This window comes from Orycteropus afer, unplaced genomic scaffold, assembly GCF_000298275.1.
Source record: "Orycteropus afer afer isolate SDZICR_OR568_19922 unplaced genomic scaffold, OryAfe1.0 scaffold00296, whole genome shotgun sequence".
NCBI classification, from domain to species: Eukaryota; Metazoa; Chordata; class Mammalia; order Tubulidentata; family Orycteropodidae; genus Orycteropus; species Orycteropus afer.
This window is the reverse complement of record NW_006921883.1, coordinates 1,426,655-1,452,913: the sequence shown is the minus strand read 5'-3', so window position 1 is coordinate 1,452,913 and position 26,259 is coordinate 1,426,655. Positions and strand designations below refer to the sequence as shown.

Below are 26,259 nucleotides of genomic sequence, written 5' to 3'. Positions count from 1 at the left end.
GTGCATGATGTTCTTGATGTCATCTCACAATTCCTCTGTTTTTTGTCATTGGTGTTCAATCAAATCTATTCTTCAAATGATCTCTAAATTCAGGAGGGATATAATCAAGGCCATATTTCAACTCTCATGGACTTGTTTTAATTGTGTTCAGCTTCAACTTGAACTTGTGTATGAGCAGTTGATGGTCTGTTCCACAGTTATTGCCTGGCCTTGTTCTGGCTGACGGTATTGAGCTTCTCCATCACCTTTTGCCACAGATGTAGTCCATCTGATGCCTGTATACTCCATCTGATGAAGTCCATATGTATAGCCACTGTTTGTGTTGTTGAAAAAAGGTATTTGTAATGAATAAGTCATTGGTCTTGTAAAATTCTATCATGCAATCTCCAGCATCATTTCTACCATCAGGGTCATATTTTCCAACTACCCATGATTCTTCTTTGTTTCCAACCTTTGCATTCCAATCACCAGTGATGATTAACACATCTTTATAGCATGTTCAGTCAATTTCAGACTGCAAAAGTTGGTAAAAATCTTCAATTTCCTCATTTTTGGCTTTGGTGGTTGGTGCATAAATTTGAATAATAGTAGTATTAACTGGTCTTCCTTGTAGATGTATGGATATTATTCTATCACTGACAGCATTGTATTTCAGGATATATCTTGATACAACTATTTTTGAATTATCTTCAGCACAATTTTACTTGTGTGTGATATTGTTCAATAATTCCCACATTCTGTTGGATCACTGTAGTCGTTAACGTTATGTGTCAGCTTGCCTGGACATGGTTTTGAGTGTCTGGGCAGCTGGATGTAGTTATTCCTTATAATGAGACTGGTAATCAACTCTATGCTCTTCTGTGAGCAGCCTTAGGGATGAAGCCTGCTTCCAGCATATAAGGAGAAGCTTGGAGAAAGGTCTCTGAGCTTTTTGGCATGCTTGGATCCTGCATTTAGCCGAGACTTCATTCAGCAGCCTGCCATGTTGCCTGCTGATCTCGAGACTGTTCTAGCCTTGAACTAGTGGTTTGCCATGTTGCTTGATAATCTTGTGACTGTGCCATTTAACCTTGTGTTTGTCAGCCCAGCAGCCAGCAGCTGCCTGAGTGAAGAGCTGCCTCCAGCTCCAGTGGGCCAGGAGCAAGAGGCAGAGCTGAAACCAAGGTCAAGGGGCCTTTACCCAGCCCCTAGATCTGGCACTTTGAACCTGGACTTCTAGCCTCCTAAACTGTAAGAGAATAAATCCTTGTTTGTTAAAGTCATCTACTGTGGTATGTCTGCCACAGCAGCACTGGAGAACCAAAATAGGAATTGGTACTGAAAGAGTTGTGGGCTGTTCTGACAGATACCTAAAATGTAGAAAGAGGGGTGGAGTATATCCTTTGATCCAAGATCACTGAGCTGAAACCAGCAGAGAGACTGCCAGAGAGACAGAGTGACAGGTTTACCAGCTTACAGACAAAAAAGCTGAATGCTTTTGGGGAGGAGCCTTCCAGGAAGAATGGGTTACCTTCAGGCATTAATTTGTTGATGAGAACAGCATGAGATGGAGTAGCAGGCTTGCTAGCCTACAGAGCAGAAATTCTAGTGCCTCTGGGCAGGAAACTTCCTGGCAGAGTCAATTGCATTTGGGCATTAATTAGCAGAAGCTGAGAGACCAAAGAAACAGAAAGCAGAGCTGCCTTAGCCACAAAGGGTAGGACCATGGTCTCTGGGGATGAAACTACCACAGCCTCTTAGGTTTCAAAGAGACAAATATTTACCAACTTGATTCTGGAGTGTTGGGCTGCTTCTCATGAGGGCCAGTGGGATGGGGCCATAACCACTGCACAAAACTGAGGGGGCAAGCTGCCATGCCCAATGACCAGAGGAAGAGGGCCTGCCAGGCCAATGGTGTAAGTTTGCCACTCGGACTAGGAGACTCCACAAAGGGTGGAATTGTGGTAGTTAAGGTTGTGTGTCAACTTACCTGGGCCTGATTTTGAGTGGCTAGGCAACTGGATACAGAGATTTCCCATGATGAGATGGTAATCAATTCCATGGTTGAATTTGTAGTAAGCAGCTGAGTAGCTGCCTTAGGGATATGGTCTGCTTCCAGTACATAAGAAGAAGCTTTGAGAAATGTCCTGAGCTTCTTGGCACATCTGGATCATGCATTTGGCTGAATTATTAGTGGTCTGCCATGTTGTCTGCCAATCTTGGGACTTGATCTAGTGCCCTGCTGTGTTGCTTGCTAATCTTGGGACTGTTCCATTTTACTTGTTGACCTTGGGTTTGTCAAGCTCAGCAGCAAGCAGCTGCATGAATGAAGAGCTGCCTCCAGCTTCAGTGAGCCAGGAAAAGAGAGGTAGAGCTGAAGTCCAAAGTTGAGGGGCCTTCACCCATCCCCTAGAGCTGGCACTTTGAATTCAGACTTCTAGCCTCCTGAACTGCAAGAGAATAAATCTCTGTTTGTTAAAATCATCCATTTGTTGTATATCTGTTATAGGAGCACCAGAGAACCAATATAATCACTTTTCTTTGGAATGAGCACAAATGTGGATTGGTTCCAGTTGGTTGACATCTTTCAATATTTCTCCCATAGAATCCTTCAATATTACAATTTTAGGCTTGAATTTTTTCTTCAGTTTTTTCAGCTTGAGAAATGCCAAGAATGTTCTTTCCTTTCAGTTTTCTAATTCTGGGTTTTTCCACATTTTAGTATAATTCTTTACTTTGTCTTTTCAACCCACCCTTTGAAATCTTCTGTTCAACTCCTTTATTTCATCATTTCTTCTACTATCTTTGTCGTTGTTGTTATGTGCCGTCGAGTCAGCCCTGACTCATAGCGACCCCTCCTTGGGTTTCTGAGGCAGTATCACTACGGAAGTAGGATTGCCCAACCTACTATCTTTAGGTACTCTATATTCAAGAGCAAGTTTCAGAGTCTTTTCTGAAGTCTTCACTCCATCCATGTCATTAAGGTCAACTCAATTTTGAGAAGGCAGCTCTTCCTCAGTCATATTTTGAGTGTCTTCCAACCTGAAGGGCTCATCTTTCAGCACTATATCAGACAATGTTTCACTGCTATTCGTAAACTTTTCCAGTAATATATCAGACAGTGTTTCACTGCTATTCATAAGGTTTGCAGTAGCCAATTTTTTCAGCAATGGACAGCTCTGTGCTCTTTCCAGTCTGTCTTAGTCTGGAAGGTCTGTTGAAACCTATCTACCATGGGTGAACCTGCTGGTATTTGAAATTCTGGTGCCATGGTTTACAGCCTCACAGCAACACACAAGCCATCATAGTATGGCAAAATGGCAGATGAATTGTGAACACTGTCTACTAGTGGACATCAATGCTAACAGAAGAAGAACTATAGCTCTTTTTCCTAAATACAACTTTCACCAACATCTAATTTCCCTTGAGTTGATTCTCATTATTATTATGGAAACTTAAACCAGCAACCAAACCCAAACCGACCACCACTAAGTCAATTTTGACTAATAGTGAATCTATAGGATAGATTAAAACTACCCCATAGGGTTTCCAAGAATGTAAATCTTTACAGAAGCAGACTGCCTCATCTTCCTCCCATGGAGCAGCTGGTGGGTTTGAAATGCCAACCTTTTGGTTAGCAGCCAAATACTTTAACCACTGCACTACCAGGACTTCTTAAACCAGCCACAGGGATATATATATTTCCATTGTCATGAAGGTGGTTGTTTTTCACTGGGGGAGGAAGTCTATGGTTTATAAATATAACCACTATACAGTGGACCTGGTATACTTTTCAGCAATGATAAAAGGTGCTAAATACACTGGAGGAAGGCAACTTTTTAACATTGTGAAGGGATGTGTGTGAGAAGTCTTCACCACATGCAATAGGTAAAGGCTAACTTAGAAAGAAACAATACCATGGGACAGAGAGTGGATGAAGGCTTGCTGAAGGAGAAAATGTAGGGAAGAATTGAGTAATCCTATTACCCATAAGCAAGGAGCCCTAGTGGAGCACGATTAAGTGCTTGGCTGCTAGCCTACCCAGTAGCTCTACAGGAGAAAGACCTGGGGATCTGCTCCTATGAAGATTTCAGCCTACAAAGGCTTACTCTGCTCCAACACATGAGGTCGCCGTGAGCTGAAATCAACTTGATGGCACCTAACAACACCACCATCAAGAACTAGCCCAAATGAACAATGATCCTGACACAGCATTAGAGTACACTATTTTATAAGTTTATTGTTTAAGCCGAGGAGGCCCTGGGTGGTGCAAATGGTTAAGTGTTCAACTACTAGCTGAAAGGTTTGCTTCATCCCATCCTAGCTTAACATTTAGAAACATTTACATTTATGAAACTCAATGGATTTCAGTTTATAGAATAAGAATCTATAGATATAAGAACCCCTGGTGGCAAAGTGGTTAAGCTTTTGGCTGCTAACTGAAAGGTCAACAGTTCCAACTGACCAGCAGATGAAAGAGGTGTCAGTCTGCTTCAAATGATTACAGCCTTAGAAACCCTATGGAGCAGTTCTACCCTGTCTGATACAGTCACCATGACTTGGAATTGACTTGAGGGCAATGGATTTTGTTTTTGGGTACATCTTTTGATAGATAGTAGAAAGACAGATAAATAGATAGGTAGATAGATAGGTGATAGGTAGATAGGTAAATGGTCAAAACTGATATTATTAACTTGGTATGGAGAATTTAGAGAAAGTTTTCTATCCAGGTTTAAAGACAAGTACCAATACTGTACACCATCCCATTAATTACTGATCCATAGTTGTGAACTATCAAAGAATGATCCTTCATTTAAGCATATTTGAGGGTTACCAATTAACAGTATTTTTTAAAAAAATTCATTGCCCTCAAATTGATTTTGACTCATAGAGACCCACATTGAGTTTCCAAGGCAGTAAATCTTTACAGAAGTAGATCACCCCATCTTCCCTCTGTGGAGCAGCTAGTGGGTTTGAACTACCAACTTTCTGGTTAGCAGTCAAGTGCCTTAGGCATTACACCACCAAGAACTCCTTATTAATATTATAGTCAGGTAGAAATTTGAACAAGCAACTGGGAACTATCAAATTTATTTAGTATTTTTTATCACAATTATAAAGAATAGAATATTCTTACCAGTTTCCCTTTGGATTTATAAACTGCTGCACTGCATAGCCAAACTGTTCACTTGAAGGACCGGAAAATATTTTTGCTTCTGGGAGACCAACATTGTATGCCACACAACAATTTAAAATTCCTATTGAGAAAAATAAAAACATAGTCCATATTTACAATTTGTGAATATGAGTTTGTAATGTAACTCTCAAGGCCATTGGGGTGGGGGTGGGGGCTGGAAATTTGTTTGACATAGTAATTACATCTGTTATAAATGTTTACTAAAAACTAATGGCTACTGCTATTTAAGCCCTTATTTTAGGCCCAGGTACCATGCCGAGTATTTTCTGTACATGATTCATTATCTCCTTATTCCTCTAGCAACCATAGGAGATGGTTATGAATATTTCCTTAGTTTTATAAAGAAGGCTTCTGAGGTTTTAGGAGGTACACATGTCTCACAGCTGGAACATGGTAGGGACAAAATTTGAACAGAACATTTTGATTCACAAGAGATCTGGTGGTACAGTGATTAAAGCATTTGCCTACTAACCAAAAGTCTGACAGACTGAACCTACCCATCACTCTGTGAGAGAAAGATGAGGCAGTCTGCTTCCACAAAGATTTACAGCCTTGGAAACTCTATGGAAGTTCTACTCTGTCTTCTTGTTGTTGTTGTTAGGTGGCCTCGAGTCATCTCTGACTCATAGCAACCCTATGCACAGCAGAAGGAACCACTGCCACTGCCCGGTCTTGTGCCAGCCTCACGATTCTTGCTATACCTGAGCATATCATTGCAGCCACTGTGTCCATCCATCTTGCTGAAGGCCTTCCCCTTCTTCTTTGACCCTCCATCTTACCAAGCATGATATCCTTCTCCAGGGAATGGTTCCTTCTGACAACATGACCAATGTAGGTGAAATGAAGTCTGGCCATTCTTGCTTGCAAGGAGCATTCAGCTGCACTTCTTCCAGGACAGATTTATTAGTCCTGTTAGCAGACCATGGTACTCTTAGCATTCTTCTCCAATAATACAACTCAAATGCATCAATTCTTCTTCAGTCTTCCTTACTCATTGTCCAGCTCTCACATGCAAAAGAGGCAATTGAAAATGCCATGGCTTGGGTTAGGCATACCTTGGTCTTCAAGGCGACATCTTTGCTCTTCAGCACTTGAAAAAGGTCTTTTACAGTAGATTTGTCCAATGCAATACGTCGTCTGATGTCTTGACTACTGCTTCCATTGGTGTTGATTGTAGAACCAAGTAATATGAAGTCCTTGACAACTTCAATCTTTTCTCCATTTATCATGAAGCTGTTAATTGGACCAGTTGTGAGGATTTTTGTTTTCTTTATATTGAGGTGTAATCCATACTGCAGACTGTAGTCTTTAATCTTCATCAGTAAACTACTCTGTCTTACAGGGTCACTATGAGTCAGCATTGACTCACTGGCAGGATTTTGGTTTGATTTTTGGTCTGATTAAAGAGGCTGATCTCTTAAACCACTATATTACCGTTAAGTATTCTTAAGTAATTTCAGTACTATTTGTCCTTTCTGATGTCTCTAAGCCACCAAAGGGTAGGGTCTGAAGAATATCTTTTATTTCCTAACCTCCCCTGAAGATTCTGACATGAGCTCTACACCACCAGAGGTCCCTCTGTATGAAATGTCTCTTGAAAACATATGGCCCACATTCACTGAAGGAGATGGAAGATCACAGTTTCTTGAATACTGTATCATTTTCTTCCATAAAGAATCTCTCTTGAGAATGAAAATATAGAGAAAAGTATATCTCTTGTATTACAATGGAAACTGTCAAAAGACAGTTTTACTTTTCAATGTTCCTTTCTGAGTTATCCAGAAAGACAACCACTTTGAAAAATAGAAGAAGGACAATAGAGGATAAAGCCTTAGTAGGCAGTTTTGAAAAACTATTTCTGATGGGAAATGAATGGTAGAAAAGAGTACGAATGATTAAGTTTCCCTTCCCTGACACTAATAGCATTATAGCTGAAAGTCCTCCATTCTATGGAAAGGAAGATTATGTAGAAAATAATGCTGTCTATCGAGATGGAAATGCTTCAGGTCATTTGAGAAGAATATTTATCTTTGCAGACACTGAAGGCAGAGTGGACAGTTTTTGAAATCAACATCAACGGTCCATTAATAAATCTTTTCACACACAAAAAAAATTCTACTTTTGGGGTAGCATTCAAAGTGTATAATATTTCATGAAACTATTGTTATAGCTACTGAAAAGCTGCCTTTCTATTTCTGGAAGATTCTGTAGAGTGCTCCAAAGTAATAAAGAAGTCAATGGAGCTTTGGAGACTTAAAGTAGTTAACATGCCTCTCTAAATGCCAAAATCACTCCTCTATGAGGGATTTGTTACTCAAGAGAGTACATGACATTATTTCTCAGAATATGTATTTCCAGAAAGAAAAATACAAATATTAATACTCTACAGATGAATCTACAAAGCCCTACATTTACAAAGTTTTCTTCAACATCTATTTTTCATATGCATGCTTCTTTGTTTCTTTTTAGGGAATAAAATTCAAACAAACAAAAAAAGTCACATAACAAATTAAGCAGAGAACCAGAACTGACATTCAGCTTATTTGTGTTTGCAATCAATGGTTCATCTTTACCTGACTAACAGAACTGAATGAATACTGTTTGAATGTTACCAATTATCTAACATAGGAGTAAGAGCCTGGGGAGATGATGCCAAATTGTTTCCCCTTTTACAATGTCTAAGGCTGGAAAGAATACATCTGACTACATATACAATGATCTCATTATTTTTTTCCCATTAATTAAGCCTTGGCAGATCACGTTATGGCATGCAATCATGATGGAGTTCACTTTCTCATCTAGCAGTTTAAATTGCATTATATGTCCGTGTGTGTGTGTGTAATATATATGACTTAGAAATGTGTATTAGATCATTTTATCCCTCTACCTAAAATTTTCCAGTGTCTTGTCATTACACAAAAAATAAAATCGAATTTCCTTACCATGGTTTCAAAGGTCCTTCACGATCTGGCCCTTGTGCTCAAACAGGTCTCTGCTCTCCTCATAGATATCTGCCCTGACTCCTTCATCCATTAATGATGCCCCATTCTATCCATGTTACTCTAGCCCATTATGTTAGCACTTACTGCTTCAAAGTATCTTATTCATTTATGTCAATTTGTGTCTATCTCTGCCCACTGAAATGTAAGCTCTTTGAGAGCTCAAAAGTCATCTCTTTTATTCATTTCTCTTTTCTTAGCATTGTTGTTGTTGTTGTTATGTGCCGTCGAGTCGGCCCCAACTCATAGCGACCCCTCCTTGGGTTTCAGAGGCAGTATCACTACGGAAGTAGGATTGCCCAACCTTCCTTCCGAGGAGTGGCTGGTGGGTTTGAACCGCCAGCCTTCTGGTTAGCAGTCAAGTGCTTTAGCCACTATGCTACCAGAGCTCCTTAGCATTAGTGAGTTGAAATGGACTTGTTTGGCCATTTTTAATTAGATAATCATATGGTTTACTATGCTGGGAATGACAAATACAAGAAGAATTATATCTCATTCATCATCAAAAGAAACATTTCAAAATCTATCCTGAAATACAATGATATCAGTGATAAGATAATATTCATAGGCCTACAAGGAAGACCAGTTAATCTATTATTCAAATTTATGTTACAAGTCCTAATGCCAAAGATAAAGAGTTTGAAGACATTTAGCAACTTCTGCAGTAAGAATTTGAACAAATATGCAATCAAGATGCATTGATAATTACTGATAATTGCAATGTGAAAGTTGGAACAAAAAAGAAGGATCAGTAGTTGGAAATTTTGGCTTTGGTGATAGAAATGATACAGGAGATTACATGATAGAATTTTGCAAGACCAACAACTTATTCATTGCAAATACCTTTTTCAAGAATATAAATGGGAGCCTATACATGTAGACCTTGCTGGACTGAATAGACAGAAATGAAAACAACTATATCTGGGGAAAGAGAAGATGGACAAGTTCAATATCATTAGTCAGAAGAAAACCAGGGGCCAACTACAGAACAGACCATCAACTGCCCTTATGCAAGTTCCAGCTGAAGAGGAAGAAAATGAAAAGAAGTCCACAATAGACAAAGTACAACCTTTTATCACACCTGAATTTAAAGACCATCACAAATACAGATTTGACACACTGAACAATAGTGACTGAAGACCAGATGAGTCAAGGGATTGTATCAAGAAGATCATATATGGGAAACAATTAGTCCAAGTGACTGGTACACCAGGCAATCCTCAGCCTATACAACTATGAGACCAGAACAACTAGATAGTGTCAGGCTATAACTGTCAACCACTCAGAGGGGGATCTATGTAGAAGATCTTGGATAGAGTAGAACAATGTGGAACAAAACTCAAAATCATTAAAAAAAGAAAAAGGACCAGGTTTACTGGTCTGATAGAGCCTGATGGAACCCTGAGACTATGGCCCCTACTTGCCCTTCAGGTCTGGAATTAAACCCACTCCTGTGGCTTCAAGGCAAACAACAGACAGGCATATGAGGTGAACATTTACACTAGGTAGATACACTCCTTGGAGAGAACAATCATGGGAGAATAGAAGGGCTTTGTATGCACAGGGAGACAGTTCAGGGTGGCAGAAGTGCATGGAGGAAAGGACACAAGGAAGAAGTAACTATGAGGAGGAAGTAGGTGGGGAGCTGTTGCATTGTGGGAAATTGTATCCAATGTCATGAGACAAAGTGTATGTGAGCTGCTGTTTGGAAAGTGAATTTGCTCTCTAAACTTCTACCCAAATCACAATAAAAATTAAAAGAAGAAGAAGAAGAAGATCATACATGAAGGAAGCATACAGTCATTAAAAAGACAAGAAACAAAAGACTAAAATGGATGTCAGAAGAGACTCTGAAGCTTTTTATTGAACATAGAGTAGCTAAAGCAACTACAATAAATAAAAATGAAGTAAAAGAGCAGAACATAAGATTTCAAAGGGCAGCTAGAGAAGAAAATGCAAGGTTTTATGACGAAACATGAAAAGATCTGAAGTTAGAAAACCAAAAGTGAAAAACAATGCTCAATATTTTCCAAGCTGAAGGATCTGAAGAAAAAATTCAAAACTCGAGTTGCAACATGGAAAGATTCTATGGGGAAAACAACCTGAGTGACACAAAAACACCAAAAGATGATGGAAGGAATAACAGAGTCACCACTGTACCAAAATAATTGGTCAATGTTCAACCATTTCAGGAGGTAACATATAATCAAGAATCAATGGTACTGAAGGACAAAGTCTAAGCTACACTGAAGGCATTGCCAAAAAGGAAGGTCAAGGAATTGTGGAATACAAATTGAGATGTTTCAATAAATAGATGCAATGCTGGAAGCAGTCACCCTATTTAGAGCAAGAAATTTGGAAGACAGCTATTTTGGCCAAATGACTAGAAGGAATCCATATACATGCCTATTTTAAAGAAAGGTGAAGCAACAGAATGCAGAATTTATCAAATAACATTAATGTTTTTGTTTTACATGCAAGTAAAATTATGCTGAAGATAATTAAAAAATGGTTCCAACAGTGTATCAACATGGAACTATAAGAAATTCCAGCCAAATTCAGAAGAGGACATGGAATGAGGGATATCATTTCTGATGTCAGATGGATCTTATCTGAAACCAGAGAATACCAGAAAGATGTTTACCTGTGTTTATTGACTATACAAAGGCATTCAACTGTGTGGAGCATAACAAATTATGGAGAACATTGTGAAGTATGAGAATTCCAGAACACTTAATTATGCTCATGTGGAACCTGTACAGAGACCAAGAGACAGGTGTTCAAATAGAGTAATGGGATAATGTGTGGTTTAAAATCAGGAAAGTTATGTATCAGGGTTGTATCCTTTCACTATACTTATTCTGGACCAATAAGCAAATCATGATAAATGGAAAAAAGATTGAAGTTATCTGGGATTTCATTCTATGTGGATTCACAGTCAACACTCATGAAAGTGGCAGTCTGGAAATCAGACATTGTACTGCACGGGGAAAATCTGCTGCAAAAGACATCTTAAATGTTAAGAAGCAAAGATATCACTTTGAAAACTAAAGTGTGCCTGACCCAAGAGATGGTATTTTCAATCACTTCATATGCATGTGAAAGCTGGACATTGAATAAGGAAGACCAAAGAAGAGTTGATGCCTTTGAATTGTGATGTTACTGAAGAATAATGAAAATAACATGGACTGCCAGAAGAACAAACAAATCTGTCCTGAAAGAAGCGCAGCAATAATCCTTCTTGAAAGCGAAAATGGCCAGACTTCATCTCACCTATTGTGGTCAAGTTGTCAGAAGGGACTATTCCCTGGAAAACAATATCACGTTTGATCAGCAAAGGGGAAGACCCTCAATGAAGTGGACTGATACAGTGGCTGCAATGATGGGCTCAAGCACGTAAGGATTGTGAGGATAGCACAGGACAAGGCAGTGTTTCGTTCTGTTGTACATAGGGTTGCTATGAAGTTGGAACCAACTCAGTGGCACCTAATAAAAAAAAATTTTCTTTGCAATCCCAATATTAGTAATAATTGACTGCTAACCAGAAGGCTGGCAGTTCAAACCCACCAGCCACTCCTCAGAAGGAAGATGGGGATATCTACTTCCATAGTGATACTGCCTCAGAAACCCAAGGAGGGGTCGCTATGAGTCGGGTCTGACTCAATGGCAAATAACAATAACAACATGTCTGTCCACATAGCTGAACTGGGAACACATGGCAAAGAAGAACCACCATATTTGGTTCTTCTTGTTTCCTTACCCATAGGCATGCTTGCATGCCTATACACACTAATATATAGATCATTCAATAAACATTTATCCATCTCTTTTGTGGTAAGCATTTTTCTAATTCCTGAGGATGCAACCATGAACAAAATGGGCAAAATCCCTATTCTCTTGGAGCTTCAATTCTGGTAATTTGATTAAAAACCAAATAATTACATCACAATGTGATGGGTTTTTAAATACAGGGAGGTACAAAGAACCTTGGGCCCAGAAGTAAGAGGAGGGCATACCTAAATTTGAGGGCTTCACATAGGAGATTGCAGTTGATCTAGGTCTTTAAGGACAAGTCTGAACTTACTATGTAAAGAGGAAGAATAAGTTAATTACAGGCACGAGAAACATCATGTTCAGCACGCAGAAAGGTATGAAAGAGAAAAGTATAGAAAGGGTGGAAAAGTCTGGCACAGAAAGTCATAAATTATTTCATGAACATATACATTTCCTATGTGACACAAAAATTTCACTCTTAGGTGCTATCCAAAAGTTTGGCAGATTGAACCCATCCAGTGGCACCATGGAAGAACAGGCTTGGAAATCTGATCTGTTAAGATTACAGCCACGTAAACCCTATGGAGGAGTTCTACTCTGTAACACATAGGACCACAATGAGTCTGAATTGACAGCAAATAGCAACAACATACATTCCCAGTTCTATATTAGATGCAGTGAGTTCCAAACTAGTTTATGTTTTGCTTTACCATGACTGTATTATTTTCCAGTATGTAAATCTTTCCTCTTTGCCCTCATGTGAATGCAATAATAGCACAGCAAACTCAAGGTGTTTATGAAAGGTGAACTTGCTCTACATTCAATGTCAAAATTTTCCAGTGAACTTCACCAAAACTAACTGTAAATGTAAACATCCTATCTCTTAGAAAATTAAATGGTTTTCTCTATTTCCACAATTAAAAGGGTAGGGATTCCGGTGGCATAGTGTCTAAGGCATTTGACTGCCAACCAGAAGGCTAGTGGTTCAAACCTACCAGCCACTCCTCAGAAGGTAGATGGTTGGGCAATCTACGTCTGTAGTGATACTGCCTCGGAAACCCAATGAGGGGTCACTATGAGTTGGATCCGACTCCAGGGCAGTGAGTTTGGTTTTTGGTTTTTAGTGTTTGATCTTTCATTATGATTTGGCTTGTCATTTTAGCTTCCATAATTAAACCAGATAGCGCAGCACAAATTAATCAATGCAGATTTATTTATTTTTCCCTCATTTAAAATTTCATTGGGCCTCCTGTCCTGAGGGTTCCTGGCCATCAAAAAGGATTTTTGAAAACCATAATAATTGAAGAATTAGCTTCAGAAATTAGAAATTTATTCTCCCCCTTTATTCTGAAGGAGTCCCTGCATGATGCAAACTTCAATGTGTTGGCCTGCTGACTGAAAGGTTGGAGGTTGAAGCCGACCCAGAGGCACCTCTGAAGAAAGTCTGGCCAATCTAATTCTGAAGAGTCAGCCATTGCAAACCCTGTGGTTTTCAATACGCTGACACACAAAGGGCCCTGAGGAGTTGGAACTGATTTGATAGCAACTATTTTTTTCCCAGAGTCCAACTTTAAGTTACAAGAAAATTCAAGAGAGAAATAAATGGAGGAGGGGGTTGAATAAAACTTATTGACTTAGTTTTGTTCTCAAAATTTAGTGAAGCTCAGAAAGGAAACATAACTCTTTTTTTGAGAAGAAAAGAGCAGAAGTGAATTTGTGTATAAAGCAAAAATATGTCATTTTACATTCAACAATAAGAATTTGGCAGGGGAGTTTATTGACTTCACGGCATCACTGTCAGAACTTAAGAATACATATTTGTAGTAATAGATAGCAGAAAGACTGTCTAATTTGTGTGGGCAATGCTAAGTGAAGCATATCTATACATGTTGAAGAAATGTCAGAATAGGTTTCTCAGGGACAGGGTTTGTTTGCAGAGAGGTCTGGGGAGACCGTTGTTGTTGTTGCTTGTTGTGATCTGGAAGATTTTGAGCCAGGGTAACCTCATGAGTGCAGAGAAGAACTGCTCCATAAGGTTTTCAAGTCTGTGACCTTCTGGAAGCAGGCTGCCCAGCCTGTCTTCCCAGGCACCTCTGGGTCAGTTCCAACCACCAACTTTTTGCAGAGTAGTCAAATGCTTAACCATTTGCCTCACCTGAAGAAATTCTCGTTAAGAGAAGAAAAGTCAAGGTTAAAATGTTTTGCCTAAAGCAAGAGGTCATTTTAGAAAAAAGGTGCCAACTTATGACTCTCAGATTGCACTCTGTCCCATCCCTGCAGAGAGATACCAACATTTTAATGGGGGGGGGTGCTCAGCAATAACAGTAAACAAAACATAAGAATTGAACTGTGAGGCCTGAATCTCTGTGACACTGAGAGTGCATTTCTCTCATCCCTGAGTGATGACTGTTTCCGAGCTGTAGAGGCATTGCCAGGAGCAGCAGTAGAGGACAGCAACCAGGGCATCAAGGCTTCACTCCTCAGATGGGGACAGGAGGAAGGTCAAGTAGTGATGATGATACAGGGAACATGATAAAGGGCAGCAAAGGTGTCCAGAATGGTGTTTTAGAATACAAGAGAAAGGCTCTTCACTCCCCAAAAATTAAAAAGCAGAGTTTAGAGAGAGGCTCCCTCTGTTTTCCAAGTAGTGCCTGGGCCACAGAAGAATTATTTGGTGAGTAATGAATTTAGAATTAGTTCCTAGATGGTACAAACAGTTCAGTGCTTGATTACTGTGGTAGTTAGGGTTGTGTGTTAAATTGGCTGGCGCTGGTTGAGTGGCTGGGCAGCTAGTGGTAGTTGTTCCTCAAGATGAGACTGCCAATTAACTCCATGGTGGGATCTATAAGCAGCTGAGTAGCTGCTTTAGGGATGTAGTCTGCTTCCCATATATAAGAAGCAGCTGTGGGAATGGTCTCTAGCTTATGGTACGCTTGAACCATGAACATAGTCGAGTCATTGTTCAGCAACCCGCTATGCTCTGTCAGTCTTGGGACTTTTAATGGACTTGAATCAATGGCCTGCCATGTTGTTTGGTAGCATTGAGACTGTGCCTTGTTACTTGTCAACCTTGGGTTTGTCAGTCTCAGCGGCCAGCAACTGCCTGAGTGAAGAAAAGCCTCCAGCTTCAGTGGGCTGGGAGCAGGAGGCAGAGCTGAAGCCCAAGGTTGAGAGTTCGGCCCCTTGAACCTGGAACTTTGAATTTGGACTTAAAGCCTCCAAACTGTAAGATAATAAACTCCTGTTTGTTCAAGCCATTCCATTTGTGGTATATTTTCTGTTAGAACAGCACAGAGGTAACCAAAACAAATACTAACCAAAAAGTTGGCATTTTGAACCTACCAGAAGTTCCTTGGAAGAAAGGCCTGAAGACCTGATTCTAAAATGTCAAAGCCTGAACACCCTAGTCCACCACATATGGAGTCACCATGAGTCGGAACTCAACAGCAACTGGTTTGATTTTTGGATAAGGAAGTATGTGGCCTACTAAGAAAACATACTTTACAAATGCTGAACGACTTTAATGATTTCTAATAATCTGAAAAAAAAAAAAAAAACAGTTCTTTGTTGTTGTTGTTGTTGTTGTTAGGTGCTGTTGAGTCATCTCTGACTCATAGCGACCCTGTGCACAGCAGAACGAAACACTGTCTGGTCTGGTGCCTGCTCTGCCATCCTGCTATACTTGAGCCCATCACCACAGCCATTGTGTCAATCCATCTGATTGAGGGCCTTCCCCTCCTCTGTCAATCCTCCATCTTACCAGGCATGATATCCTTCTCCAGGGAATGGTCCCTTCTGACAACATGACCAAAGTAGGTGAGACGAAGTCTGGCCATTCTTGCTTCCAAGGAGCATTCCAGTTGTACTTCCTCCAGGACAGATTTGTTAGTTCTTTTAGCAGTCCATGGTACTTTCAGCATTCTTTGCCAGCACCACAACTCAAAGGCATAATTTTTTCTTCGGTCTTCCTTATTCATTGTCTAGCTCTCACATACATATGAGGTTATTGAAAATATCATGGCTTGTGTCAGGTGCACCTTAGTCCTCAAGGAGACATCTTTGCTCCTCAGCACTTGAAAGAGGTCCTTTGCAGCTGATTTGCCCAGTGTTACATGTCGTCTGATGTCCTGACTGCTGCTTCCATTGGCGTCAATTGTAGAACCAAGCAATGTGAAGTCCTTAACAACTTCAGTCTTTTCTCTATTCATCGTGATGCCTCTTATACATCCAGTTGTGAGGATTTTTGTATTCTTTCTATTGAGATGTAATCGACACTGCAGACTGTATTCTTCAATCCTCATCAGTAAGTGCCTCAAGTCATCCTCACTTTCAGCAAGCAAAGTTGTGTTAGCATATCACAGGTTGTTAATGATTCTCCTCCAATCTTGATGCCACATTCTTCTTCACATAATCCAGCTTCTCAGATTATTTGCTCAACATACAGATTGAATAAGTATGGTGAAAGGATAAAACCCTGACACATGTCCTTCTTGATTTTAAACCATGCAGTGCCCCCTTGTTCTGTTCCAACAACAGCCTCCTGGTCTATGTACAGGTTCCTCATGAGTACAATTAAGTATTCTGGAATTTCCATTTTTCTCAATGCTTTCCACAATTTGTTATGACTCACAAGTCGAATGTTTTGCATAGTCAATAAAACAAGTAAACATCTTTCTGGTATTCTTTGCTTTGAGCTAAGATCCATCTGACATCAGCAATGATCATTGAATAGGACTTTGAGAAGGTGAGGAAAACAGTGGAGAGAGAGAAAGGAAGAAAGGATGGCCATCAACTGATTGGTGAGGTTGAAAACTATTTGGAACTTTTAGGAACTATTATGCTTGCTAAAACTGTTGATATAAGCATGATACAACTTGGCTCCTATCTCACCAGACACTGGGTAAAGCCCACTATAAAAGTAATCACTTGTACGAGTGATTGTAGAGGAAAGACAATGAAGAAGACTCAAGCTTTTAGTCAAATTAAAGGAATAATTGCAGGACAATGAGTGTGTTGGAAGAGACTCTTCTGTGGGTCTCTTTCCCTTCTATATGTCTAGATGAATATGCAAAGAATGCATGACCCTGAGAGCTCTCTACTTGGACTATTTCTCAGGGTTGTGTTTACAGCAACAGACAACCCTGAAGTTACCAGGTGATGTCTCCTTTTAGCATAAACAAGAAGTTTCCTCTCTGCTTACTGTAAAACAGTGTGCTCCCTAGGGTGTGTTCTTCTCCTGAATATAACCCACTGTGTGTGCAGGTAGCCCCCAGAAGACTTGGGAGAGCCAAGGGGGACCATGCAAATATGCTGATGCTTGTGCTGCTTGCTGTGCTGTATTAATAAAGTCTTTTGTCTCTGACCCAAAAGTCTCAAGCCATCTGTCAGCACCCATGTAATGTATTAGCTTGTAAGCAGGGTAAAATCAAATACCAGACCCAACAGAATGGAGAATAGAAACTCAACAGAATCAGGAAGTTGGTGCTGAATGACAATGAGTGTGAACCCCTCCTAGGAGTTTGAAGAAATCTTGAGGTAGGTATTATATTATCTCACAAGGGTGGAGTGAGGATTTGAAGAGCTCTTACCACAATTTAAAAGGCAAAGAAACTCTAGCCTATATAAAGGTAATAATACCCTGCTTCCTGATTTGTAGCTATTAGCTTTTTTTTTTTTTTTTTTTTTTTTTAGTTTTTACAGTGTATACCTATATAAGGAGTTCCGGTAGCTCAGTGCCTAAGGCTTTGACTGCTAACCAGAGGTTGGTGGTTCAAACCCACCAGCTACTCTGCGGAAGGAAGACTGGGCAATCTACTTCCATAAAGATTTACTGCCATGGAAACACAACAGGGGTCACTATGAGACGCAATTGACTTGATGGCAGTAGGGTTTTTTTTTTTTTTTTAATACATGTATCACTTATTTGTGCATTGCTTTCATGGCCAGAAATAAACTCCTTCATATATCATGAAGCCTAAGGAGAAAATTAGAATATACCAGAAAATTTCAATTTACTATTCTGGCTTTCAGAGATAATTCCATTGATAAATACATGCACATATATAAATACAGGGAGCTCTGGTGGCGTAGTGCCTGAAGCATTTGACTGCTAACCAGAAGGCTGGCGGTTCAAACCCACCAGCCACTCCTCGGAAGGAAGGTTGGGCAATATCTACTTCTGTAATGATACCGCCTCAGAAATCCAAGGAGGGGTCGCTATGAGTCAGGTCTGACTTGATGGCACATAACAACAACAACAACAGCCTCCGTAGTGCTACTGCCTCGGAAACCCAAGGAGTGGTGGCTATGAGTCAGATCTGAATTGATGGCAGTGAGTTTGGTTTTTTTTTTTTAAATATAAATATAAGGAGAAGTAGACACTAATTTCAGTTGTATTATTGTACATAAAAAAAGCATTAAAAGTCTAAAGCCTTTTTTTTCTTTCTGGCAAAGTAACTGCAACAAGTTCTGAAGTACTGTAGCATTTAGCTAGGTGTCTTCAAGGTCCTTTCACGTTTCACAAATTTGATATTGTAGGCAATGAACATCTCCAAAAGCCCACTGAAACCACTTCTTGAGATCATTTACGACGCCTACTGTCTTCTAACCACTCAATAAATTGTCTTTCTCTTAAGGAGGGTGAGCTGCCATCTGGCAGACTGTCACTGTCTCCCAACAGCTGAGAGTGAGACAGTGAAATACGGGAGAAAGAATGTTGGCCCCAAAGTTCCTGAGAGAACTACTGAGAATATCATGGCATGAATTCACTATTTTTCCACTTTCTTACTATTTTCCTTCTGTGTGAAAGGAGAAACTCATCTATCTCTCTGTCAAAATAGCATTTTTGTGCAGTTAGCAAGTCAGTGCCTGCTAACTTGCTCAGTAGTGAGATATGTCTCACATATCTTGAGGCAATGTCTGGAAAAAACAGGAATAAATGAAATTAGCATTTGTTCCATTTTATCTCTATTCACAAGCCATTTCCCTACAAACTTTTGGGGCTTTTCTCAACTCTTCTAGCTCACATACATCCTTCTTCTACCTTCTGTGCAGAGGCCAAGACGTTCCTAGGTGGTACAAATGGTTAAGGGCTCAGCTACTAACTGAAAGGTTGGCAGTTTGAAACCACCCAGCAGTACCTTGAAAGAAAGCTCTGTTGGTCTGCTTCCAAAATGTCACAGCCATGAAAACTCGATGGAGTATAGCCATAAAAACCTGATACAACTGGGGTTGCCATGTGTCAGAATTAATGCGATGGCAAATAGTTTGATTTTTTGTTTTTGTTTTCGTTTTATGGAGAGGTTCATGTGGTAAGGAATTGAAGGCAGCTTCTGGCTGAGAGCCAGCAAGAAACTGAGGCCCACAGTCAAATAGCATTTAAGGAAATTAATTCTGCCAACAAACTAAGTGAATGAGGAAGTAGATCCTGCCCCAGTCAAGAGATCAGATGAGACCCCAGTCCTGGTTGACAACTTATTACAGAGCTAACAAAATAAAGCCTTTGTGAACACATTGGAACAGGCCTCTGCACTGAAGTCCCTGAAACTGAAGCTTCACTTGTTTCATATTAAATCAGCCTTTGTTCCTGAGAGTAGGGAGTATCTATTTTGTTCACTGCTATATTCTCAGTATTCAGAATAGTGCCTTGCATATGGTTTTGGTTCAATAATAATTATTGACTTATGAGATAAACTATAGATTATTTTACTTTTCCAACCTAACAATAAGTTATCCATATAATTGTTGTTGTTGTGTGCTGTCGAGTTGGACCCGACTCGTAGCGACCCCTCCTTGTATTTCCAAGGTAGTATCACTATGGAAGTAGATTGCCCAACCTTCCTTCTGAGGAGCGGCTGGTGGATTTGAACCGCCGGCCTTCTGGTTAGCAGTCAAGTGCCTTAGGCACTATGCTACCAGAGCTCCTATGGATAACAATAAGTTATACATATAACAAGAGATGAATAAAGACCAGTTTAATTAATAAGTAAATCCTCAGAATTTTGGACTAGTAAAAGGAAGATGCTTGAACTCAGGTTACTGAACATACATATACAAAAATGCATCAATAAATATATACACAGATAATCAAACCAAAACCATTCCCGCTGCCATGGAGTTGATTCTGACTCATGGCAACCCCCACAGAGTTTGCAAGGCTGTAAATCTTTACAGAAGCAGATTGCTTTATTTTTCTCCTGTGGAGCAGCTGGTGGGTTCGAACCACCGATTTTTTTTAGCAGCCCAATGCTTTAAACAGTTTCAGCAGAGCTCCTACACATACACATGTATATCGATGTACATACATATATATGCATGTACATGTATACGCACATACACATATTTTGTTTCTATTGGGAACTCTGGTAACATAGTGCCTAAGGCACTTGACTGCTAACCAGAAGGCCGGCGGTTCAAACCCACCAGCCACTCCTCGGAAGGAAGGTTGGGCAATCTACTTCTGTAGTGATACTGCCTCGGAAACCCAAGAAGGGGTCGCTATGGGTCGGGTCCAACTCGATGGCACATAACAACAACAACAACATTTGAAACTTTAGAAAACATGTTGCTTTTCTTTTTATCTAGCTATGTAAGAACCATAACAAGAAAACTGAATGTATTTGGGGGATGGTGGCAAAGTATGCTAGTGTTAAATGTACAAGATCTGTCCCTCCTGGAAAAATCCGCTTACTAAGCAAAACACAAACATAGTGCCTATAAGATTGACCTCTGCGGTTTGATTAGCTCTGTGACCTTGGAGCTCTGGTGCCATAGTACATAGGCATTTGGCTGTTAACCAGAAGGTCAATGGTTCACATCTGCTAGCTGGAAGGAAAAAACTAAAAACCAAACTCACTGCTGTCGAGTCAATTCAACTCATAGAGACCCCTCCTTGGGTTTCTAAGGTGGTATCTCTATGGAAGTAGGTTGCCCAATCTGGCTTCTGAAGAGTGGCTGGTGGGTTTGAACCATTAGCCTTCTGGTTAGCAGTGAGATGCCTTAGGTACTACACCACCAGAGCTCCCAGGTGGAAGGAAGAGGGGTCAATTTGCTTCCATAAAGAAAGCCTAAGGGGGTCATTATGAGTCAGAATTGACTCCATGGCCAGACCTTTGGTTCTTGATTTGGTAACCTTGGACAAGTTACTCATCCTATATAAGTCACAGCTTTCTTATCTGTAAAGTACATGTAATATAAGTGTCTATCTTGTTGTGATCAGACAATGCATATAGCACCTCAATCCAGTGCCTGGTGATACTGGAAAAAAAAAAAAAAAACCTCACTGCCTTCAAGTCGATTCTGATTCACATCAACTCCATTGGGTTTCCAAGACGGTGAATCTTTATGGAAGTCAACTGCCCTATATTTCTTCTATGGAGCAGCTGGTGGGTTTGAACCACCAACATTTTGGTTAGCAGTCAAATGCCTTAGGCACTGTGCCATCAGAGCTCCTTTGGTAAGTGATAAGCACTCAATAAAGATAGTTTTTATTTACTATTAATATCATTGTGTGCTACTGAGGATAGCACACTTCTTGAGAAATTTAATAAGGCATACCAATTCTTGATCTCAGTTTCACCTCTAATGTGAAGAGTATATCCTGAAAAATTTTCTATTTAACTTTCTAAAACTGGGGTATAATGGGGCAGAAGAATGACGTGCTGCTACATTTTGCTGAAGCATGCTCAAAGCAGTCCCTGGGAGTCATGAAACCATTATTAGTCCATGGACCTTCCAGAAGCCACACAAACAGGAAGTGGGGTTACTTAGACTTTGAAACTAAGAAAGCAGACTTCAAACTCAAAAATGTATAGCTAATCATTACTCAAGAATATGTACGACAACGGGAAATGGTCATGGCCAAATTTAGATCTTTTGAACGTACATAACCACAGGAAAGCTCATGTTGAATACCATTGTCTTCATGCCGGAAAGACAATATAAAGGCAGAAAGCTCCCCCCATCAAAAAATAAAAAAGAAAGAGCAACTAAATTTAGGAACTGTAGGCTCTTTTGGAAATGACTACAGACTAGTTTTAAGTTCTGTAACGTCTGACTTACAGCCTTAGTGCTTCAGAAAAAGGTGGTGCAAAACCACAAGTTACCCTTACAGCCACTGGTATAGAGTGGTACACTTTCATTTAGAAATGAAAATGTGATTAAGTTTCTATTTTAAGTGTAGAACTTCACATTCAACAGGGATGTAAGTAGATACCATTCTTTTCCACAGATGACATTAGAAACGAAAAAAAAGAGCTCCTAGAGGGGCTGCCTTGAATCACCCAACCCAGCAATGCCTGGCACACTGCTGGAACGTAAAGATTCCTTAAATAAATGAATGATAGTAAAAATTAATGAATTACAAGTGTACAGATTCTGTAAAAAATAACATTGTATACTGTATTTTTGCAGTCCGTAAAACACTTTTCCATACATAATACCATTTGATCCTCCCCATGACCCAGTGAGGTAGGGAATATTTTGCCTGAGACTTATCCAAAGTTAGAAAAATTATAGAACTGAACTTACTCCTCAGAGCTGGAGTTCTGTCCATGATGCCATGAATGCTGAATGTACTTAATATCTTTGTTTGGTGCAGTGGTTCCAAACTAGGAAAAATTTTGTCCACCAGTGGATATTTAGCAATGTCTAGATAGATTTTTTTTAGATACATTTTTGGTTGTCACACTGAAGAGAGGTACTGTTGTTGTTGGTTCTGTCGAGTCAGCTCCAACTCATAGCAACCCTACGTAAAACAGCACAAAACACTTCCCGGTCCTGAGCCAGCCTCACAATCCTTGCTATACCTGAGCCTATTGCAGCCACTGTGTCAATCCATCTTGTTGAAGGCCTTCCCCTTTTACATTGACCCTCCACTCTACCAAACATGATATCTTTCTCCAGGGAATGGTTCCTTCTGACAACATGACCAAAGTAGGTGAGACGAAGTCTGGACATTCTCGCTTCCAAGGAGCATTCTGGCTGCACTTCCTCCAGGACATATTTGTTACTCCTTTTGGCAGTCCATGGTACTTTCAGTATTCTTTGCCAACACCACAACTCAAAGGCATCAATTCTTCTTCAGTCTTCCTTATTCATTGTCCAGCTCTCACATATATATGAGATGATTGAAAGGCACCTTAGCCTTCAAGGAGACATCTTTGCTCTTCAGTACTTGAAAGAGGTCTTTTGCAGAAGATTTGCCTAGTGCAATATGTTGTCTGATTATCTTGACTGCTGCTTCCACTGGTGTTTATTGTGGAACCTAGTTATATGACACCTTTGACAACTTCAATATTTTCTCCATTTATCATGATGGTGCTTATTGGTCCAGTTGTGAGGATTTTTATTTTATGTTGAGGTGTAAACCACACTGCAGACAGTAGTCTTTAATCTTCATTAGTAAGTGCTTCAAATCATCCTGACTTTCAGCAAGCAAAGTTGCATCATCTTCATAACCCAGGTTGTTAATAAGTCTTCCTCCAATTCAGATATCATGTTCTTCATATAATCCAGCTTCTCTGATTATTTGTTCAGCACACAGACTGAATAAGAATGGCGAAAGGATACAACCCTGAGACACTCCCTTCCTGATTTTAAACCATGCATTATCCCCTTGTTCTGTTCTAATGACAGCCCCCTGGTCTATGTACAAGTTCCAAATGAGCACAATTAAGAAATTCCATTCTTCTCAATGTTATCCATAAATTGTTATGATCCACATAATTGAATGCTTTTGCATAGTTAGTAAAACTCAAGTAAATATCTTTCTGATAGTCTTTGCTTTCAGCCAACATCCATCTGACATCAGCAGTGATATCCCTCATTTCATGTTCTCTTCTGAAACCAGCTTGCATTTCTGGAAGTTCTCTTTCAATATACTGCTGCAACTGTTTTTGAATTATCTTCAGTAAGATTTTACTTGTGTGTGATATTAATGATACTGATAGATAATTTTCACATTTTGTAGGATCATCTTTCTTTGGAATGGGTACAAATATGGATCTCTTCCAGTCAGTTGGACAGGTAGCTGTCTTCCAAATTTCTTGGCTTAGACAAGTGAGTGCCTCCAGAGCAGCATCTATTTGTTGAAACATCTCAATGGGCATTCTGCCAATTCCTGGAGCCTTGTTTTCTGCTAATTCTTTCAGTGCAGTTTTGACTTCTTCTTTCAATACCATTGGTTCTTGGTATTATGCGACCTCCTCAAATGGATTATCATCTACCAATTCCTTTTGGTACAGTGACTCTGTGTATTCCTTCCATCTTCTTTAGATATTTCCTGCATAATTCAATATTTTACCTATAGAATCTTTCAATATTGCAACTCAAGCCTTGAATTTTTTCTTCAGTTATTTCAGCTTAAGAACTGCTGAGTGTGTTCTTCCCTTTTGGTTTTCTGACTCCAGGTCTAGGAGAGGTACTACTGGCATCTAATCAGTAGATACCAGAGATGCTGCTCAACATCTTGCAATACACAGGACAGCTACCCATACCCCGGATCCCACCCCCAGTATCTGGTCCAAAACATTAATATTGTCATGGTTGAGAAGTCCTGATCTACACAATGAACAGTTTTGTAAGTATCATTACATTGATTAAGCTATTGTGCTGTTTTTAAAACATATCTAGGAATTATTTGACATTCTTCCCATCAAGAGCCAGAGTCTAATTTTTCTACTGAATCTAGGTTAGATTTTGTGATTGTCTCAATCGTTATATGCAGTTTCATGACTTCTGAATCTAGTTTAGAAAAAGTCATGCAGCTTCCACAAGTTTGTATTTGGATTCGTGGGCTGGCACGTAACAAGTCAGATTCCCTACAGGGCACCATGCTGCCCTGCAGGCCACATAATGATAGCACATGAAGAGGCCCTGAGCCCAGATGAAGAGAGAGTGAGATGTCTACCCTCTGACAGTAACCTTACCAGAGATTTTGAGCCAGAACTGTCCGAATCAAGCCATTTTCAAAGCCCTAGCCCAAGAAATATAGAAATAAAAACTAAACCAAATCCACTGCCATGGAGTCAATTCTGACTCATAGTGACCTCCACTGGGTTTCCAAGGCTGTAAATTTTCATGGAAGTAGATGGCCTCATCTTCCTCCTATGGAGCAGATGGTGGGTTTGGAATGCCAGCCTTCTAGTTAGCAGCCAAATGCCTTACCCATTAGTCCACCAGAGCTCCTCTAAGAAACCATGAGTGATGATAAATGATAGTTGTGATTTTTAAGCTGCTGTTTTTGGAGCAATTTTTTACACAGCAATACATAAGCAGTACAATCACCAGATTCAGTTACTCTCAGACACATACTCTGGGAAAGAGAATACCTTCCCTCAATCCTAAAAGGTTTTGACTCATGGAAGTGTGGAAACCTTAACTAGAAGACTGTCCCTCCATAATGTAAATGAAACATAATCAGTCCATAGAAAGTAAGAAACAAAGGGAACTTTACTAAAGAAATTTTCAGAAGAAGCTCTGAAGGTCATTGTGAAATGGTAGACAGTACACTGAAGGCTGGGGTTTTGGACCTTAGTTATTTCAAAAGCTGATTATTACAAAATGAGGCAGGACACTGAAATAAATAATCTCTCGGGCATTCTTATCAGCTTAAATCTTAGAATAACCTAATCTAAAATTACGTTTTTTAAAATAGGCATTTGTAAACTGTAATTTGAAAAAAATGCATCCTCATAAATATAAATAATGTGAATTGAAATGAATATGAAGCACTACTTCACATCCCTTAAACCACAAAAGGTATATGAAAGTGTAATATTGATGAAACTGGTAAACACACTTTTGGTGGCTATACTGTCCTATAGGGCAATCTTACAATATGCAACAAGAGCTACAACAATGCACATACTCTTTAACACAGTAATCCCCTTTCTGGAAATGGTCCAAATGGAAAAAGAAAAGAAAAAGCTTCCTGCACAATGGTGTTTATAGCCATTATTTAGAGTAGGAGGGAAAAAAAAAAAGAAAACCAGGAAACAAAATAGCCAACAATGGGTCGATAATTAATCATGATGTAGCAGGATGCATTAATTGAAATTTATAAAAATGAAGCCCATATGGAAAAGTGCATGTAAAATACATTAAGTGAAAAAACTAAAACATCCATTTGCATATACAGGGAGTATATTTTTGGAAAATTAAACTCAAAATTATAAATATCAAAAGGAAGAAACAAATATTTTTTATTAAGATAAATATTTAGAAACAAGATCTGTACCTCACACCACACACAAAAACAAACTCCAGATGGATCAAAGACTTAAATGTGAAACCTAGAACTATACAGTTTCT

At 39.6% G+C, this 26,259-nt stretch overlaps 1 protein-coding gene across 1 annotated transcript in view; it reads right to left on the bottom strand.

The window, feature by feature from the left end:
• The window catches only part of ITGA2 (integrin subunit alpha 2), a 155,527-nt gene extending 150,268 nt beyond the window's left edge, over window positions 1-5,259 (bottom strand). Inside the window, exon 1 of the mRNA XM_007951539.1 lies at window positions 5,117-5,259. Coding sequence (XP_007949730.1) covers window positions 5,117-5,259 — 143 coding nt within the window. The remainder of the gene's footprint in view (window positions 1-5,116) is intronic.
• Window positions 5,260-26,259: the final 21,000 nt, after the last annotated feature.